This window comes from Cavia porcellus, unplaced genomic scaffold (assembly GCF_034190915.1).
Source record: "Cavia porcellus strain 051 isolate PalLab524CR breed Dunkin Hartley unplaced genomic scaffold, mCavPor4.1 scaffold_4, whole genome shotgun sequence".
Classification (NCBI taxonomy): Eukaryota; Metazoa; Chordata; class Mammalia; order Rodentia; family Caviidae; genus Cavia; species Cavia porcellus.
In genome coordinates this window covers 88,240,948-88,263,476 of record NW_026947487.1, presented here as the reverse complement: position 1 = coordinate 88,263,476, position 22,529 = coordinate 88,240,948, and the positions used below count along the sequence as shown (strand labels likewise).

General features: G+C 33.6%; 1 protein-coding gene across 5 annotated transcripts in view; it reads left to right on the top strand.

Moving 5' to 3' along the window:
- The window catches only part of Cdh8 (cadherin 8), a 337,933-nt gene that overhangs the window by 200,055 nt on the left and 115,349 nt on the right, over positions 1-22,529 (top strand). For all 5 annotated transcript variants that reach the window (XM_063247432.1, XM_063247433.1, XM_063247434.1 and 2 more), the window contains exon 8: positions 16,572-16,708. In XM_063247432.1, the coding sequence (XP_063103502.1) occupies positions 16,572-16,708 (137 nt within the window). The remainder of the gene's footprint in view (positions 1-16,571; positions 16,709-22,529) is intronic.

The following is a 22,529-nucleotide window of genomic DNA, read 5'->3' as shown; positions in this document are numbered from 1 at the left end:
CAATGATGTATCCAACTTTTATGATAATATGTGTGTGCTTTACCATCCATCAAAAAATAGGTATTTATAATGGCATCTGCCATGTTAAATAAAACAGTCATTGGTTGTTTGGTCAACTTCCTGTGAGGCTTCTTTTTAGAGCACATTGCCTAGCTCCAATTTCATGTATTTTTAGATTCTTATACTGATTTTTATATCTGTGTCTGCGTCTGTATATCCATATACTCCCTTGTCAAGCCAAAAAGATAATGACATAGAGCACAATCTATGCTTTCTCTTTTCCCTACCAGGAAGTTTAATTAAGTATTTGCTGCATTCTGGAATACAATGTATCTCTCAGTAATACAGTGTGCACAAACTATTCAAAAGATGGCATATTTTGAACTGAAGCAGAAAAACCTTCCAATCACATCTCTACTGCATTTCTGGCAGACTTTCAGTCTCTGGAATTCTCTGAGATTCAGTTTCCTCTTCAGAATGGGATATTACTGTCCTCTTCACAGGGTCAAAAAGGTGATAAATTAAGTTAATAGATAACATTGTTTCTATAAACATTGCTGGTTAATGAAAGATAAACCACCACTTATTTTATATTTTAGATGCAAACAAAAAATTTAATTTTTATATTAACAGATTCTTTCTAACATGGCTGACCATAGACTCAGTGAACTATTTTTTTTTTATTATTTTATATCCTGAATAGTATAACTCATTTCGTTCTTTTCTTATTTACCTCTACTAATACTGTTACTAATTTTTAATATGTCAGGGACTATGTTAATATGGCAAATTTATTTTCTAACACTCTTATATAAGATGTGTTATTTATTCCCATTTAAGAGCTGAATAAAATTGAGGATAAAAGTTCAAACTTCCTAAATTGTATTTACCTGGATTTGTCAGCTATATATTCAATACTATGAACCAATATCTGACATAATAAAGTTAACACAAGAAAGGTTTATTTTGACTCACAGCTTTGGAGGCCATAATTATTTGACCATGTTCCTTTGAGCCTATGGCAGCAAAGGATGTCATAGAAATGATATGGCTAAGAAGGCTATGCATCTCCTGATGGGCTAGAAGCAGAGAAACAAGAGACCAATATAGTCCTTGGTTTCAAAATCCCCTTCAAAGGCACACTGCCAATGATCCCACTTCTTCCCACCTGGCTAAACTTTCTAAAGTTCTTCCTGCTTTCCAGTAGTGCTGTAGGCTAGGATCTGAGCCTTGAACAGAAGGATCTTCAGATGCAGGCTGTAGTACTGAGCCTTTCTTATAATATGATGCCTGTTCTCTACCAATATGGCACAGATCCTTACAACTACTACTACATCTGTACACGTTAATGTGATTTAGCAGGAACATTTACAATTGAAAGAAAAGCATCTTTGTTCTCTAAACAGTCTCATAGAATTCAAGGTGCAGAGTAAGAAAGAAGGAAAATGCATCAAATCTGTGGAATTAAACAGAGCATGGGTGGGTGTTCACTTGCTCATCTGTCTAGCTACTTTGTATAAGTTTGTTATTACTGGCTGTAAAGCATATGGCGATCTAGGAGGCAAAGGAAGAAATCATGTTATTTTCATGTGATGAATCAGGAAATATGCAAAGATGCTATTATATGTGACTCCCTCAAGAAACTGAGAAGTGCTCAGTACGTTTTCAGTTTTACAAAGAAGGCAATTGAAGCTCTAAAAGGAAGAGTTGCTTGTGCATAATGACATTGCAGGTGGCTGTAGGTACTAGTTTCAAACTCAAGTAAATTCTGACCATTGTCTTTGTGTCTGTGCATGCTCCACTAGGGTATGGAATCTTGAATAAGGAGAAGGATGATAACAGCTGATGTTTACTAAGCCCATATTTTTTGATAGACACACAGCAAACTATGTAGAAGGTAAAAATTCCTAGGATAAAGTAAGTTCTAAAAATAAATCAGCACTTTCATATAAACTGAAAAAAAAATTAGTGTGACCTGCTTTTCCCTTTCAAATTTATTTAAAGTCACTATTGGTTATTGCCATGATTTTGGGATGCACACAACTGTTTATCAGGTACTTGCTCCTTATTTATTTCAGATGACTCACCCAGAATAAGATTACATAAATTACTTAAGTTAAAATTAGGCGTGATGGCCACTTAGCAAGCAAAGTAGGAGGTTGACACCCGATCACAGTGCCTATATGGGTCCATAGTCCTCATTGACATCTGAAACTTAAGTGCTCACTTCACACAAGTTTGTACTGTTCTTTTGATTTCCATCCCTGGTACTGCATTTTTATAATTCATCCAGATTACATGACTAGCTGTTCATGAGCTCTTTTTCTGAAAACACTCATTAAACTCATGATTTCCAGTGCTTTTTACAGGTACAGTACCATTTGTTACGTATAGGCATGACATTGTTGAACCGATTTCAAGAATTTAATCATTTTTCATAATGAAAAATCGACACTTGATTAGCAAGTTTTCACTTGCCCCTCCTTCCAGTCCTTGGCAACTACCAGCTTTCATTCTGATTCCCTGAGTTTGCTATTTAGACGCTTCATGTAGACAGAATCATGCGTAATGTATCTTTTGTGAGTTATTTATTTCACACTACAAAATGTCTCCATCTATATTGGAGCTATTGCAGGATTTCATTTTTCCTTCTTATGAATAATATTCCATTGTGTTGACACAAGTTTTCTTTACTCACTCATTAGTCAGTGGATATTTAGGTTGATTCCACATCTTGGTTATTGTAAATAATACTGCAGTCAACATAAAAATGCTAGTATCTCTTTACGTTCCTTGCTTCAATTTAGAGTATTTAGAAGTGAGATTGCTGGATATTATAGTTCTATTTTTACTGTTTTCCATAATAATTTTACTGTTTTTCATTCCCACTGGTGGTATATAAAAGTCTAGTGTAAGACAGTACTTTTAAATAATTAAACCTTGATTAATTTTATGTTTATATTTTCTTAATCAGATTTTCTTAAATGTTTTATAGATTCCAAATTAAAAAAAAATATCAACTGCTTCAAAAAAACTCACTATATTTTCTTCATTTACCTCTAATTGGTTCATTTATAATGTCATATATTCACACAGCCAATCATTCATTTGCACCAATGAGTTATTCATGCTTTTACGTGTGGATTAATATATTTAGTTGTACAAGTTTAACTCAACTTTTTCAAGGTAATTTCTGTAAAAACACAGTATGTGCCATCATAAACTTATTCTGTGTTAAAGAGATTGCCTGAAAACACATGAGAAAACTAGGTTTTCCATTGTCAATCTAATAAAACTTCAATCTAAAATTGATAAAAATGGATTATGGATATTTAGGAGCTCATAAGGAGACATTTCCCACTGGAATTTGAATGAAAGCAACCAGAAATAGTCAACAGTGTTAAAGTGAAAATATTCTATACTTTAAAAAACTTGATAATAATTTAAATATAGGCTGTTTTAATTATTTTACTCTCATTTTTAAAACATGTTCCGTCCTCAGCTCTTTTCCTCTCTTTCCCTCTCTCTTTATTTTAGGTAAAGGCATAGTAGTTTCTCTCTTATTTTTTAGAGGAATAATAAATAATATGTGACGCAGACACCTCAGAAGCTTGAACCTGTCAAAACTCAGAAAACATTATTTTTTAAAGGAATTAGAACATGAGTGGAATAATTAGAGGCAAAAAGCTGAAAACTTTTAGATGGATATTTTGATTCTCAAAGCACAAGTGAGAAAATGTTAAAATGGTTTCTTTAGGCATAATAACAAAGGCTAGAATGAAATTAAGCAGTGAGGAAGAAACAGTTGGAGTTCAGTGAAATACAATAACTGATTCATAACTAAGGGGTTTATTTCATTACGTGTGGTTCTAAATGGCATCTTCACTCACAGTTGTCTCAAAATTGTATTTTCCTATAAATTTCCCATATAGAGGCTGCAAACTAATGTTTGCCAAAACATTTTGTATGATATAAAAGTGCACTTATGCCTGCTAAATTTGAAAAATAGATATACACTGCCTTTCTCCAAGGGCAGTATTTCCTATCAGTGCTCTGAGAAATACAATTGGGAATAGACATATAGTGGTAAGATGATTTTGAATCCAAGCTTATTTACTCTAGGACCTCCCAGATCAGTTAATTTGTGAAGGTACAATGTGCTCTCTAAGAAGGAGAGAACATAAACTGTGCATTTCATCTTTGAGCCTTATTTTTCTCTGCAGAGGAACTGGAGCACAGAAGTTGTCATTTTCATGTAAGGGAAGTTACTTAAGCTCTGTACCAAACTGTTTCTAGATTCTGATATATCCATCATTGTAAATATCATACTTGTCCCTAGCAGACTGTGTAGCATTTTATTACTATGTGCATTTTGATGTGTCTCTCTGTTCTTTAAGAGGAATAAAAAAAAAAAAACTAAGAGAAGAATTACTGATGTTAGTAAATACTTTGTATTACAGAAACCCTGTATTACCCATATTACACAGCCCTATGCTTGGACCAAGTCCAGCCTAAGACTAATATAAAATAAAATTTTATTGAAGGGTAATTGTCCTCCCTCTTTTAGGCCTTACAAGTACAGGAAGGAGTATTTGTGGCAGAAACAGTACAACTAGCAAACCCTAAAATATTTACGTTACAAAAAGAAATGACAACCCCTACACTAGACTGATAAGGATTTGTATTTTCAGCAGTAGTTTACACAGTGTGCTCCTGTGTTATTCTCAGGTATTACTCTGTCTCTGAAGTTCCCTTAAGATAAGGCTCTCAAGATAATTTTAAAAATTTTAGCATCAAATAAGCTCTTTGTATTGAAACATAACTATACTTGATAAGAACTGAGATTCTCCATGCTGAGCCCTGAATAGCCCAGAGGCCGGTGATGATATGCACTCAATATTGAGTCTGCTGCCAAAAGCTCGCTCTTTAGTATAGCTTTAGGGACTACGTATCAACACAGTCATCATGCAGACTATCAGGAGAGCATCCAGACAAGTACCATGAAGCTATATGCTTCAAGAGTAATGTATTTGTTTCCTCCATTAGTTGACTGTAAACTCCTTTTTTCTTCTATCTTTTCCCTTCTCCAACCCTCAGAGACTATTATCATACCAGTGTTTTGAGCTGAGGCTGGTAACTGCCTCAGCCAAACTGTACCCTCTACATTTCCATGTCTTGGCAAGTTCTCAAATTTCAGCAAGATTTCTCTGACTTGATGAATGGGAAACATGAAACCAAATTTCACTTAGCATAGACTTGATGTCATATGTGATAAACTTTAGTATTTCTTCTCTAATAAGATAGTAGGCATCCGTGAGGAAGGAAGTGCTTTGTGTATCATTGTTCATACATATTTAATATTTGAGTACTAATACATTCATAGATTTCTCATTACATTTTATTACATTAACTCTTATGAATTACACATTTTTCACATCATTATACACATATATTACAAGTTGTGTTGTCTAGACTTAGATGGAGGCCAAAAGCAAGTTATGCATAAAAGGAGACAGAGCAGGATAGACGAAAGGAAATATGAAACTGCAGTACAGACCTAGTTGCCTCTTTGGAAGGAATGCAGCCCATTAGAAAAATATTGGGAGAGAAAAAAAGGGAGAGAATTTGTACCTCTTTATTTGCATCCTAGTAATATGTGGAGATGGACCTGCCTCAGTCACAGGAATAGATTACTGAAGGCTGTCTACTGACTTCACCTCTCATAGTTCTTGCATCATTCCTGAAAGGGATTTTGCACAGTATTTTCTGAATCCATCAAGAATGAACACACAGGACTCCTTCAATAAGGAACTCATTTGTCTAAATTTGCTCTGCTGTCGCTGTCTAGACTCTAGGCTGCCTCTGTATGTATCAGTCTATGTTGTCATAAATATAGATTTGATTTACTCTGAGCCATGAACACAAATGGCAAATCAAATTACCTGAACTATTATGAGTGTGGTAAGACTTGGTAATCAAGCTATTAGTTATCAATGATTATCAAACTGCAGATATTAATAGTATATTTTAAAGTAAGGAGCCTAGAATGGCAAAAAACAGCAAAGAAATGGAAAATGTTAATCTATGGTTTTGAAAGAAATTTCTCTTTCCTTTTCTTCTAATTGGCAAAGACTCTTTTCTTCAGGGAGCAAATATCATAATATTGCTTATATTTAGAAAGAAATAAAAATGCTAGTATAGGCCAAGAAATAATATCTAGCATTATTATATTCATAAGACAGAAAAAAATCTCAGATTTTGTAACATGGCAAAGGGACACTGACATCCTTATCTTGATGTTCCAATATTTATGGGAGTAATTTCAACTTGTCTTTTATTTTCTCTTATATTTCAACTTTCTGGTCTAACACAATGTGTTATCCAACCTTGCTTTAGATACAGGGCAACCAGATTTGACTGAATGTTACAAAGTAAAACATAATATGGTATATTTAAGAAGACAATTTTAAAATGGACAAATTCCAATTTCGTCCACCTATCCAAAGCTTATTAGATGAACTCCCGTTGTATGATGTCTGCACTTTAGGGAATGGGATGACCCTGGTTGAAATACCTTTCAAAGGGGCCTCCAAGCACAAATCAAATATGGGATGATCTACTGAGTTATGTAGCTCGATAGTAAATGAGAATAAGATTTATGGAAGTGTTTGGGAATTTTCAAAGTCATGGAGATATATTGTTTGGTGCAGAGAATAAGACATGACCTAAATGCCTTTCCAATGCCAAAGGCCTTGTATTAGAAAGACAGCAAGATGCCAAGTGTGAAGAGGTTTATTCCTTGACATAAGAGGAAGCATTTTTGGCTAAATTTTCTGTATACCAAACACATGATCCTGTGCTTTGAATTTATACAGATACACAGACTTTTTAAAAATGTGGATTAGGCCTTTTTTCAGGTATGGAAATTTCATGTATAAAATACTTAGGTACCCTGGGATTGGATTATGTAATATATGGGAAGACACTAAAATGACATGCTTGTGCTATTCCTACTGCTATATAAATAAGTAGATCATTTTGATATAAATGTATCACTAGTTTTTAAAATTTGACAACAATTTATTTATTAGTTAATTCCCAGGACTAATGAAAAGACCTTAGCATTTTCTAGGGAAGTCTAGATATTCACTAAAATAACAAAATATACAAGATTCTGTGACTTTTTAAAAGTTTTAACGCAGTTATATAATACTCATTTATTTTAGAATGTGCATATTTTCTCTAAAAATGTTTTTCTGCACTAACAACGTTGATCAAAATTAGAAAAAAGACCTAATAAAATACTACCATGTTAACAGTTCCCTAATGCCTAATAGTAGTTCATTATGTGTCAAAAGAACTAATCAGGATGTTATTAATGTGTCACTAACTTTATGATTTGGGAAAACTGATATCATCCTCATTTGATACCTATGGACACTAAGCTTCTATAATGTCCGCATGGAGCATTTTGCCAATTTGTGGGAACGATTAAATAAGAAACCACTATAAAAGACATAGCAAAGATGAAATTTAAAAAGAATAGAGTAAGCACATTAAATGCATAGCTAAAAGTTATATTCAGTATGTAGACCATATTCTACACATAGTCTATGTAGAATATTGCATATTTTTTCTACACCATCACTGTCCTTTATTCTCTGTAATATTTGCTAACTGTTCCTCCTTTTCTTGTAAACAGAAATCATTATTGACATGATTGTTAGCACCAAAGAGATACTATTTAATAGAAGTAAGACCTGCCCTTCAACCCTAGGTTCCCTGGTATCCTTGGGTCTGTGTGGACATGGGGACACTCATGGACATTCCTTGTCCTCAAGGTGAATAATGATGATGAAGGTTACCATGGTGGCTTCAGTATAAAACAAACTGATGTTCATTGCTCCTAACCTGCCAGTACAAAAAGGCATATACCATATATAATTTTCACGTAACTGCTGGAAGCTCCAGATTTCATGTATTTTAACAGTGATTTAATTATATTTTGCTAATGTTTATGTGAATATTTATAACTCATTTGGTGCATTTGAATAATTGCACTGAAATGCCTTAAAGGAGAAAAAGAGGCCAGAGAACATTTATCTAGTTTGAAAAGCAATATAAGAAGAATTTATGAGCCTTCTATAAGAGCACTTCATTAAGACTTCTCCAATCCCTTTACTTCCTATATCTAAGTAATCACCATGTCCTGGTAACTCTGTATTCTAAGCTCACACAGCACACCACAATCTCTCACTTGAATAGCTGTAACATCCTTATTTGTTCATTTTTGATCCCCACACAGCTGGCAAGTTGCTCAGTATAAATCTGTGCTGTCCAGGCACATGGAACTCTGAGCTTACATAAAAATTTAAATTAAATAATAATTTCAGTTTAGTTGTGCATGCTATCTTGCAAGAACTAAATAGCTTCACATGGCTAATTGTGGTTACCATATTCTAAACACTGTGTATATTTCCACTACTACAGTTGTGGTTTGGATCATAGCACTCCCCTGAGACACACACACACACACGCACACACACACACACACAAACACACACACCGCACACGCATATGCGCACACACACACATACGGTTTTCTTTCCAAGTGATTTCACATTTACAAAGGGAAAAATATATATTGGCATGGTCTCCAATGTTCTTGCAATTTGTTTTCTGGTATATTTCTTCCATTGACTCCTAAATTTGCATCACAGTAACATATGTTAGTCTTCAAACATGCTGTAAATCTTCGTAACTCAGAGATTTCATGTTTGATTTCTATTGATGGTAATATTTTTAGTATTTTAAGTTTTTATATACTTCTTTTGATACAATAAATTTTTAAATATTTTGTGTACTTCAGCCCTTTGTATCTTTTTAATTGTTATATCACTGTATTTTTTCAAAGGGCTTACTTGCATTTATGTATTTATTTATTTATTTGTTGCTGGGGATTGAACTCATGACCTTGCACCTGCCAAGCAGAAACTTAGGCCCTTTATTGTTTTTGTTTTTGTTTTTTTTACCCACATTTAGCCTATATTAAATAAGAGTAAGGCCATGTCTATCTTGGTAGGTAATGCACTGGCTCCCACGTGTGAGAGACTCAACTAAATTGAAAGAAAGAAGAATGAAATGTAAAATGGAAGTTATCGTGGGTAGGGAAATGATTGCACGCTTTTCTCTCAGATTTTAGCTGCCATTGCATGTAGTCTTTAATTCTGTTGTTACAACTTTCATACATGTTCCCCAAAGACCCTTCATCTGTATGCTGTGCCCAGTCCAAGGACCTATAGGGAGGTTGTGGAACGTTTACAGATGGTCGTCCAGTGGGAGTCTGAATACACTGTGGGGCTCACCTTTGAAAGCTAGTATGAGTTTGTGTGTTTTGCTCTCTCCTTCTACTTTCTGGACATACACTGAGAGCTGTGCTTATACCAAGCTGTCAGTTCAGTGATTTGCCTTGCCACAGACTCAAAGGCAACCAAGTCAAACAACTGTGCATGTGCACTGAAACCTCCAAAACTGCTATTGCAATTGTATTTCTCTTCATAAACAGATTAGTATGAGCTTTTGTTGCAGTACCAATTAACTTAAGTAGCATCTCTGGTTTCTAAATAAGCCCAACCCTTCCAGCTCTCTGTATGGGTGCTTCTCTATGGAAGATACATTTACATTCTCTCTGAAAAAATCTCTGCATCCCTCTGCTTTGAAACAGACCCTGCCTCTTGTTACTCACTTATACAGTCCCCTTTTCCTCCAGCACACACATGTATGTGCACACAGGTGTTTGTGAACACATGTGTACATACACAGATACACACGCACAATGCAAGCATGTCTCCATTATGGAGCTTGACATTTTATTCTAAGTCATTATCAGAAGACAGATTTCCTTTCTGAACATTATACTTGTCAGTAAGAGGCAACTGAATCACTGTTTATATTAAATAAAAAATTAAATTTTAAACATAAGCCGTTCATAGATTTAATACAGCATTCTATTCTTCTTTGTTTGCAACCATCATTGTATTTAAAATTTTCTTTTGTGCATCATGATTCTCATGGCTGTAAAATAATGTTTGAATTTTTCTAAAGGTTTTCTGTAAATATTAAAGGAATGATAGTGAGTCAAATTTTATCTGGCATTCACTCTAGATCATTTTTTGTTCTAATGTTGCACACAATGTGATTTGTATAAGGTTATTTTTCCAAAGTGTATGTAGAATAAAGGATAAAATGATACAGAAACTGAGGGGACAAATGAACCAAGCTGTATCTAGAAGCTGAGACTTCTATATTTTTTTCCTAAATCAAATAAAAGACACCGCATAATGATTCTATCGAATGAATCACCTTCCTCTTTTGTGTGAAAGTTAGCAAGTGGGAATGTCACAAAATTATGTTTCTCTCTGTATGAAACTCAGACACCAGAATGTTTGAAATATATTTGTGCTGTTTAATACAAAGATATTCAACTGACTGTCTTCCTCAAATAATAAGAAACATTCCCTGTGATATCACTCAAAAAAGGATAAAAATGTCTACAATGCATTAACTCATCTAAATTGTACAGTAATATTTTAATTAGACATTCTTAGTTTTTCACATTTTTGATCAACGAGTTGTGGTTCATATATGGAGATTTCAATAACAGAGATCAAAATGTTAGGATTTAAATATAAAATTAGAAGACATTACACCTTTGAATATGAGAGGTGAAAGCTAGATTATTTCTTTTTCCTCTCTTTCATTCTTGCTCTTCACATTTCTTTAAACCCATATTTCAGAGAAAATAATCCACATTCTGGACAAAATTGCAGATTTACTGGTGAAGTACTTATTGAATATCAGAGGTACACAAGTCTAGCTTATTTGGTGTTATTGTGTATGAAGATATGAGTCAAAATTGTTTTTGTATGTAAAGAGTTAATGTCAGGTGACTTTTGAAAAACAATAGGACAGATATCCCAAGAAAGGAAGATTAACAAAACTGGGGTAGCTGTTGAAGGCTTTTATGTACGAACTTTGAGCCAGACCCAAATTCAGCTTCTCATTTTTTCAACTTGGAGGTTTCTCTGTTTTATTGTAGCATCCAATATGATGAACAGTGGTATTCATAAATACCACAACGAGAATCATTCAGGAAAATCTGTCCTTCTCAAAGCTGCTAAAGGATGTGAATATTAATAGTTTTGTTCATATGTATTTCCACTTCTGTATTTCCATTCTCACAGTTAATCTGAGCTTTTAGATGTCTGTTTCAGATTGAATAATCATCCCATTGTTTTATTTATTTTGTTTGTCACCTCTTTTACTGTAGAGCACTGCTGCATGAAATAAATTTTATCAATAACATAGATCATCTGATCCTAATATTTAGTATGTAGTTTGAATTTCTCAAAGGATTTATGTAAACATTAAAGGAATGATTGTAAGTCAGATTTTATCCAGGATTCATTGTAGAACATTTTTTGTTCTAATGTTCTAGTTTCCAGGAGATTTCGCCTATATCAGAGTCATCTGAAGATTCTCCAGCTTTCCAGGTTGTGTTCATTGCATATGATGTGAATGGCATATTAGATTCTAAAATCCAAATAACCCACCCTCTTTTCCTATCAAAGTATTTTTTTGTGAATTATCAGGTAAGAATAAAACGTACCTTGTCACAGTAGGATCCGTGCACTGCTTTTTTTTTTTGTTTGTTTTGTTTTTGTATTGGTACATGTGTGTGGCACGTAATCTTTACTATCCCTATGGGGATTGATGCATGTACATAACACAACCCAATTCTCTTTGTTGTCGTTTTGTTGTTGTTTTGTTGTTGTTGTTATTGTTTGAGGCAGGGTTGTGCAAACTGGCCTAGAATTCATTATGTAGCCTACACTGACTTCAAACTCACAACAATCCTCCTAGCTAACATGCTTGACCCATTTTTTTTTCTAAATTTTTAATCCCCTCTCCATTCCTTTCCTCCTCTCCCTCCATGTTTCTCTTTATCATCTTGTCTTTTTTTTTTTCTTAAACGTTTTCAGTGCATAATGTGTATTCATTGTATTAAGATTAGGAGTGTGTGAGGGACCTATGGGATAGCAGTTTTCTTGTGGATAAAAAGAAAAAGCCAGAACCCAAATTGTGCCTTCAAATTACAGACCATAGTTTACAAAAAATAATGAATTAAAATTTCAAATAAGATATTATGCAAAAAAGATAAGAGGTAGTGGATTTTCTTGGATTTTGGGAGGCATCTAAATATTAATTATTTTATTTGGTAAATCATCTTAACTTAGATGCTCTCTTTTAATATTAAGGCATCTATAATATATCCAAATCAGTGTATTTCAAAATAAGTAAAGGAGCTACATTTAAACTCTTTGTTTTAGTTGGTTTAAGCTGATTTAAAGATGCACCATATGTTAGATGACCTATATACTAAGACAACTCTTTCTCACAGTTCTGGAAGTCGAGAACTCTGAAATCACTGTGCCAGCACTTTCAGGCTCTGATGAAAGACCTCCACCAAGATTTGAAGTCATGTTTTCATATATTGGGAAAGAGCTCCCTACTTCCCTGGACTTTTGTTTTTTAAATAAGGGATCTAACTTAATATCTGAGGTCAGAGCCCTTATGCTCTAATCACCTCCCAAAGCCCCCAGCTTCTAACACTATTACCTTGGGCTAGCACGGCAACATGAGTTTGGGAGGAAGCACCCAACATTCTACTGTTGCCACTTCATGACTCAGTTTTTGGGTTAGTCTATTGAATACACACACAAGTGTCCAAGGACATCCTTGTCCTGTAAGCACTGTGAGAGCTTTGGTACCGTGGTTGACACACAGTGCACGACACATGCATCGGTGAAATGAGCCATGTACTCCATCTCATCCGATTCTTACAAGAGTTCAAATAGGTTCTGTAGACATGAATGGGTGAGCCTTTCCTGAGGTGGTTTACGCTTGAACTTTAGAGCAAATCAAACATGCATGTTTATTTTAGTCCTGCCATTCACCCGTCATGCTCTATGGATATCCTGGGATTTATGAATGTTTGCTTTTCTTTCATTCATTATACAATGGGCCTTCTATATATACAAACAAAGATTCCAAGAAGAGTATATTCAACTCACCACAGATTGAAAAATATTCAGAAAAAATAATTCTGGAAAATTCCTGAAATCAAAACTTAAATTTTCCCATGCCAAGTATGCATGTGATTCATTCAAAAGAATTGACACATAAGTGCACCTGCTGTAACTTCTGACCACCTCTGTGACCCTCACTCCCTCTTCAGCATCCATTGTTTGCGCATTATTCATCTCAGGTCTCATTCCTGCATTGTGTAGTTATGGATGCGGCAGTTGTGCAAATACTAACCATTCATGAACTTTTGCTGTTATTATTACCTAAACAATACAGTGTAATGTCTGTTTACTCTTCATTCATTTTTTATTGAATATTACAAGTAATTAAAATATTTAAAGTACATTGTAATGTGTGGAGAAGTTACACAAAATATTGTAAGTTTATATAAAAGATTTGAAAATCTCTCCAAATTTCAGACATTCAAATTTTATTATCTGTGGGAGGTATTTTATATGATTTACTATAGTAAAATAAACAGAGGACAGAAGGATGAAAAAAGAAGTGTTTGGAACACATTTGGTGATTAAAACATTTTTGTTGACCACTGTGTGTTCTGAATATTCTTGTTATTGAGCCACTCTTGGGAGGGCTTACCATAATTTTTCTAAGCAAGAACATGTGTGGAATTTCTACAGAGGTAGCAAGGTTTTTGTTGAAGAGGTCGGAGTGGACTCTAACTGCACCTTAAACTAAGCCCTTCCTTTCTCTTCAGGTTCCTCCCATTGTGTAACCTTGTAATAGTAGGACATGCTAACCTCAGGTCTTACTAAAGACTACACTAACAGCCTCTTTTATACATCCTTATGACTCACCCCATAAAGCCTTTATACACTCGTGTGACTTACCCCATAATGCCTTTCATGGACTGGAGCTATAAACACTGAGAAAAATATCCATGGCTTAGAGTTATAGAAGGATAGTTAACATCAGAATGTCTTCTTATTGTGTAGCACTTATAAATGATCCACAGACATTCTTTACTATCCTCCAAGTACAGATATTTATTAAGATTTCATTTATTGAATGATATTATTGATGATGATGATGCTTCACTTCTTGTACCTACTGTGCAGAAAGTGATGTATTTTTCATTTTTAGTTTTCACAACCAGTCTTTGGATACACGTAATGACAGATGCATAGTTTAATGACAATGAAGTTGAAGTTAAATGAATTTACCAATTAACTCAGAAATGATGCTACATAAATAATAGAAATACAATTTGCTCCAAGTTTGTGATTTGAAAAACATATATTTGGATGTGATTATATAAACACTTTTTAAAGGTTAATTTTCAATTACCACCATTGTCCTTACTGTTTCTTCTAGGCTTTCTTCAAAACAATTAGTGGATACCAACCAAATAGCCATGAAGTGTGCTTGTGATTTGGACTTCATTGAATATTCCTGTTTATACTGTTTCTCTATTACTATGTTCTTTAGGGAATTGGTTGTGCATGAATGCGTGAAATATCACAAGTAAAATAATAAAATTATTAAATTTGAAAATGCCTGCAACATTTTTTATGAATAGGATACAGGAAGTGATAATTAACCTTCTGAATATTTCTTAGGATTTTAAAAATTCACAGTATATATGATATCGAGTAAAATACTGCAAATATCTGTAGAGATATTTTATAGTTAAACCTGGGATCTCATTGGTCTAAACAATTATTGTTCCCCAATAAAATGGCCTTTGGTATTGTTTTCATAATGCAACAGTTTCAGATGTGGTACAGTAAACACCTCTTCATTCTCAGAATTTTGTTCAGGTCACTCCTAATCTATATCTGCCTCTGAATTTTGGAATCCTTTATTTCTCAAGTCACCCAGGCGTGTGGGGATATAGTGTGTAAATATCTGACATGTGGATAAAAGCCACTGCTTAATTTTATTTATATCTAAGTTATTATTGTCAAGCTATAATTTCATTTTTCATGTTTTTTTTTCACAATTTATCATTGAATAATTCTCAAAGAAGTTTAACGCTTTATACTCCTCTTGATGTTTCATGTTTTCTTTGCTATAGTGGCCTCTGAACATAATGTAAAGGGTATCAATATAATTTCTAAAGAAAGACAAGTAAAATATTAAGAAGTAATTCATATATATACCTCTCTCTAATCCTACTTGGCTATCTACTTATATACTATAATTCATTAGTAGATTTAGAACAAATGAGTACATATGTATTCAAGTACTTGCATGCACAATATTTGCAAAAATATGTTACAATATTACAATGTTAATACAAAAGTACAACGGAAGGTTATGGAAAATCAGTTTTTCCAATTTTATTATAATAACCATTTTAGTTTTGAATCTATAACAAATGTTTTTAAATAATGTGAAAAGAAATTGTGGTCAGTAAAATTTCAGATCTGAGGTTAATGAATATCAGTAAATAATGACATTTCCTGTGCACTTCCTAGGAGTGCACGTCAATCTTCTAGACATTCTTTGGTCTTCCCTCCTGGCATGGGGTTGCTTATAAAATCATTTGGGTTTCCGTTCAATACGGCTTTAGTTTATCTCTCTGCTTTCTTACAAGCGTATCATCCTGGGTATGCTTTGCATTCCTTAAAACAAAAACTTTATTGAATATAAATATCTCTAGCCAGAGGACAAATCTTGTTATAAAAAAAATCAGCAAGTGATGTGGAAACAATGTCTGCATTAACTTGATACTTAAGTGTTCCAGAAGAGCAGTTTGCTGCAGACACTAGACATCTTGACTATTGTCTCATCTGAACAGGTTTTCTTTAGAACTACTAACACATCCATTTGAAAAATGTTAATTTGGAGAGGTTTAGTGTTATGAATGTATTAAAATTTTTATTTTAAAGCTAAAGAAATTTACTAAATAGTAAATAACCTTCTGATTCCCATGGGTGGAGATGAACAGAATAACCAAATGCATTTAAAATGAAAATGAAACAAATCAAACCATTAACAACCAAAAGTAAACAAAACTTCTAAAACATAGAACTTTAAAAAGCGCTTTCCAGGAATTATTATGAATAGCATCTTGCCTTATACCATCTTACTCTGGGTTTGGGATTATTGTTTTAAATGATATTCTGTGGCAACTACTAATTATCACAGGCTGTCTAATAAATATGATGGATGGTCCAATTAACTCTTCATCAGCATCCATTTTTGAAGATGCTACCTATTGAAACTGACGGCAGTTTACAACCTCCATGTTACATATGTAGCTAATGGCTCCTTGGACAATAATTATTAAGTTTCTTGTGGCTCATTCAGTCATTTTTTCTTAACAAATTATGATGCCCCAGAGTTTCCTAATTCATTTGACTTCACAACTATGACTCTCTAAGGATTACTAAAGATCTGCTGTGGAATGTATGGGTCATATAAACACTGAAATAGTGTACAGATATATATCTCTTTTGTAGGTTTTCCATCGACCGTCACACTGATCTGGAGAGACAATTCAACATAAATGCAGATGATGGGAAGATCACGCTGGCAACACCACTTGACAGAGAATTAAGTGTGTGGCACAACATTACAATCATTGCAACGGAAATTAGTGAGTGCCTGGGTTTATTCCCTTTTTGCTGTGTGACTGGGTTCAGTTGACCTATCCATCAGTAAGTGCTCCCTATGTCTGTTAGACAAGCTGGTGATGAAATTTATATAACTGATAGCAACAAGCTTCAGTTGAATGTATCGGCTCAACATAAAGTAATGTACATAAGAGTAAGTCACCAGAATGTTTGAAGGATGTGTGGGAAGGAAGCTTTTTTGTAACGTAATACTTTTATATCTTGTACACATTAAGTTAAACATGTTTTGAATACATAATATGAGAAAATACTGAGCAAAAGAGTAGCTAAAAAAAGTTAAGCTCAAGAACTCTACATTAAATATATACTATAAAATATACATTGTACAAGACAGTTTATACAATATAGAAACAATTGTTGGCATACTTAAACTACATACTTACCAATATCTATTTACATGTAAAAATATGGAAGGGGACATCACACTATTAATATTGATCATTTTGGAGAGTACACATAATTTATATTTTGTTTTTTAAGTTTTAATATATTTTACACAGCAATGATAGACTATTTAAATTTTATCATCATAAATTTTATATAATTAAAGTTATGTATAAAAATTTAAACTATTATATAAGAAAGGAGGTACTGGTTGTTAAAATAACACTTAGGCTTTCTGTAATTCTGTTAATAATCTTTCTGTTAATAAGCATAGATTCTTTGTAATTAACAAAAAGACTATTGCATCTAAATAGTATTTCAATGATGAAATTTATTGTTACTTTATCTTTGCCAATTTGGACTCTGTATCACTAATTTTTTATTATATCACAACATGCCAAAGGTTCAGGCTATTTTATGTCCAAAAAACACACATTTTACACATTATTTTAGCATCTTCTTTCTGTGTCAGAGATAAGACCTTCAAAATTGTATATTAATTCAAAGAAGGTAATACAGTGTGGAAGCATTTAGGAGTGAACAGAGTCTGAATAAGAAAACAGATACCAGCTTTAAGGGGCTAGGTCTGATGCAAAGCATTAGAATGCTTTCCTAATATGTGCCAAGCCCTGGATTTTGTCTCTAGTACAAAAGAAAACCAATGATTAGTAAAAAATATTCATGGAGATGCATAATATATGTGAGAGGGAGAAGATATTAATAGGTATGTACTCTTAAATTAATTCTATGATCTCTGATAGGTAATATGAGCAGAGGAAATACCTCTGAGATACATGACATTCTTTTCTGTGCAAAAAGTTGTTCAGATGTTCAGAAGAGGCATAAGTTTTCATTGTTCCCAGATATCAGAAGAATTTTCCACATGGAGCTTTCTAAACTAGAAGAACATCGGTGTAAAGGAGAACAGATTTAAGGGTAAACACTGTTTCTACCTTGAGTGCAGGCAAAGAAATGTTGATTCACTTAATACATAATTTTAATCTTAACAAACTGATTCTAGATGGAAATAAAGCAGAGAAATTTCTGCATTTTCTGCCAAATATTATTTTCTGCCCTAACATGTTATGATAGCAGTGATTTTCCCTTGTAACATAAAGGAAGCAGGAAACAAAACATATCATATGGAGGTTTTAGTTGTCTAGAAGTGCTAAATCCATTTAGAATGGAAAAGTTTTGAATTTTGTATAATTTATAGTGTTGAAGCCCTATTATCATTTTAAGCCTCTAAGAAAAACTGTATATATTTAGATTAGTTTAAGACTTTCCTAAAAGCTCAGTAGATCTACCATTTTCTATAAGACACATGGGCAATTTTAAAAGGATTTTCTCATACATTGAAAAAAAAAAAAAAACAAATCTAGACAATTTATCCTTAACCCGTGTCATTCTTTATGCGATGGATGTTTTTACTTAAATATTTATCAAGGCAATTTCACTGTAAGCAATCATGCATTGTGTTCTAAAGAACAGCAATGAATGAATACACAGAACAGGGTCTTGTATTTCAGAACAATGCAGAAATGACAGACTTGTATGCCAGGAATCAAAGAGAAGTGATAATGACAGAAAGGCAGATGTTGGAGGGCAATGAGCACTTAACTCCTGGGAGAGGAGGACATTAAACATAGAGAAGACACTCATTTGCTCTTTTGTTCATTCTTTATTTATGGAGGCTTTATTTCTAACCACTCATCTAGTGATGGGAGATAAAACAGAGAGTAAAATGGACTCAAAAGTCTTCTCCTCTTAGAATTTTCCTTCCAGTGAGACCCAGAAGTAGCTCCTTATCAAAAGAGCATTGAAATTCACTGAGATAATCGTAAAAGAAAGACAGAGAGGTAAGGAAAGAGGCAGTAAGTGTTAAAAATTCAAGAAGCACCATCTTAATAATAAGAACAAAAAGAGAGCTGTTGGATGAACATTTTCCTTATATTAAAAATTATTTCAACCAGATGTTGTGGCACACATCTGTAATCTAAGGTATTCCAGAAAATGAGAAAAAGGGAATCCAAGTCTGAGGTTCAATCTAGGCAAGCTCTAATCTCAGAGTAAACAGGACTGGTGATACAGCTTAGCAGTTTGATCCTGGTATGAGGAAAAAAATCAATATAAATAGAAAAATAAGCTCTTATGTAAATCAGTAAAATAAGTAGGTAAGATTACTTTTGAAGTATTATTATGATTGTATTATATACAAGATAACCAAACTACACAAAAGTAGAGCAGGTAAAATTATCTTAACAATTTCAGAGAAATGTCTCAAGTCTGTCACAGATGAAAGTTTCAAACTTGGTTCCATGAAGGGGTTGACAGTGTGTGCCACTGCCCATATGATGAACCTGAGCTTGATCAGGAATTTTATAGAATACAAAAATATAAAACACACATGCATTGTTCACTGAAAATATTTGGAAGTTATCTTTTCTTCAATTCAGAAATTTAAAAATCCATAAACAACATGAGCACATTTTGACCAAGAAACAAGCTATGTTTAGGTTTTATACCTTAAGAAATGTTGAAATATATTTAAACGTACTGTCAGTTTGATAGTTTTTGAAATTTTTCATACAGCTGTCTTACTATTAACAAGAATGAGAACATATAAGAAAACTAAGTTTTGACAATAAAATAACTGTTGGGTAGAGCATAAATCAAGAAACATTAAATGTATCATAAACTATTATTCTAGTTAATTAAAGGAATATTCATAACTAAGTTCACAGAGAACTTAAAAACATTTGGAATTGCTACAAAAATATTAGAAATTTGTTTAGACTTGCTACAAAAATAATCAGAAATTTGGTCTGATTATTTAGGCTGTCATGTAAGGTTTGTCTTCTAAAGCCACAGATTATGTCTTGGAAAAATATTAAAAGGAGATTTATTTTATTTGTACAAGGTGAATATTAAACTACCCAGGATCACAGAGCCCCATAGGAGGAATTTCTAATAATGGTAAAGAAATTCTCATTCCAGAGAGGACATTTTAAAATTACTCTCAGAATGCCATCTCGTCAGACAAAATGATTTACTCAAATGAAATTAAGCTAAAAAGTGGATTTTGGGGAAGCCCATCTGTTATCTCTTAATGAGAATGCCGATGTCCTTTATCCTCTTGTGTCAGATTCACTTAGAAAAGACTGAGATTGTTCACTGTGTGCATTTCCCTAGTATTGCAGTGGTAATAGATCCACTCTGCCATCCTGAACAAGGACATATCTCAGCCCAGGAACCTGTAGTTGTATGCCATTGTATCAATCAAAGATTATGCTACTGTAGCATAACTCTGCTAGGATTGAGGCCATCCACTGCAGCAGCAATCCATGGCTGCTGCTTGTTTTCACAGTAGAAACTTAAGGTAAATATGTCTGAGTATGATTCCTGAAAAAATATTGCAGTCAGCCCTACAGTGCATTTAAACCACATAGTACTCTGAAAACATTGTCATCATGTGTAAATAGCAAAGAATGAAGTTAAGACAAAGTTTAAGTTGTCTAGTACTTGATACACAACAACACTGAGGGGAGGTTTCTAAATGCAGAATTGGAGCTTTGCTTAAATGCAGAATTTACGTTTCCATACACCTTCACATAATCCTTTCTTAGGCCTTTTCTCCACATTGTGCTCCATCTGAGCTCTTGGCACTGCCCCATGAAGTAGTTTTTCTAAACAAAGTAAAATACTGGGGTAAAAAGAAAGGTACAGTGGAGGAAAGATTCACTTTAGAGGCTCAAACTCTCCCATTCTAGAATTTGTAAAGAACTGTGCAGTTTTTATTTAAGAGATAAGCAAAATGTTTGGAAATTTTCAAACTGGAATTCTATCCCTATTTCAGAGACAAACTAATGAACATAGACTAGAAAATGTGACATATTACATTTCAGAGGACTGTGTTTTTCAATGGATCATCAGTTACAATTATTCAGATAGTTGCTTTAAACAAGGAAATAAACATAAAAAAAACAGTGTTGAACTTAGTCCAAGACCTAACAAATCGAAATCTCAAGTGAGAATTTTGAAAATTTATTTTTGAAAACTATCCACAACTTTCTGCTCCTCCTACAATAGACAAACATTAACATTTATCGATCCTGAAAAACAAGGGAAGAGAAAATCTTAAGATGGTTTTTATTCATTAATTTTAAAATATTTCTATGTCTTGATCATTTGAGATTTCACTGAGCATTAAACTGAGATTTGAAGTAAGTCAGAGTAGAGAATGAGAGGAATAAGCAGAGCCACAGGAGAGAGACAAGATATTAGTGGACAGTGCCTAAATTATTAAGCTGTACTTAGCACATAGTGGACCAGCACATTGTACGGGCACTGAATGCCAATTTTAGAGTCCTTCACAGAGATCTTGATGATGTGGAAAGGCAAGTGGATAAAATCCGAGGCTTTATAAGTGCAAGCAGGCAATGGGCATTTACAGAAAGCACACTGCTATTGGTTACCTGAAAGTATTCAAAGCAGGAAGCATATAATTGCCCATTAAATTAATCTCTCTGAGTTAGTGATAATGCATTGCTCTGGCCTACTACAGTGGGCTGCATACAATATTGCAAATGAAGCTTTTCACTAATGATGGTTAAATCTCCCAGGGAAAACACTAGTTTGATAGTACTTAAGGAATGTTTCTTCCTGGCACAAGGCCCAGTTTCCAGAATAATTGCTGTGTCTAACCCAAGCTATTTAGAAAAAATATATATATCTTTATAGGTTTCTCAGTGTGTGGAAGAGTCTTGGGTTCTGAATTTGGATGGCTTTACAGTGTTGGCCATGTCTTGGCATTTAACCCTGGGCACATTACTTTTTTCTCTTTTATTCTCAATGTTTTCATCTGTGAAATGAAAATACTAATTTTTCTTTAAACTTTGGAGCACAGGCAGAACAGAATTAAAAGTGATATTATGGTACCCATTAGCATGGAATACAGGTACAATCTTTAAAAATGCTATACAAATTGTTTATATTCTTATGGTTGACCCAATCCTTAGCTAGAGTTTTTAATAACTGCATAATATAAAATTATCTACTCATTTTATGCCATCTATTAATTCTTCTTTTCCACACAGTAAATGCCTTGGTAACGAAAGCCTGTATCATACAGCAATAATTTGTTCAAAATATTTATATATCCATGTTTATTGCCTATATCTCAATGAAGTGTAGAGTGTCATTAAGGTGGATATCATTCACAAAGTGGAAGGGAAGGAGATGAGGACAAGTTATGGATGAGTAAGATAATTTTCACAGAAAAGAAAAGGCTGTAAGATTCTATATTGGGCAGTGAAATTTAGGTGCATTATTGTTTAAATGATTGCATATACTAGGGAGGCTGTAGCATTGTATGAGGGATAAGCCTGCCTCATAATATAG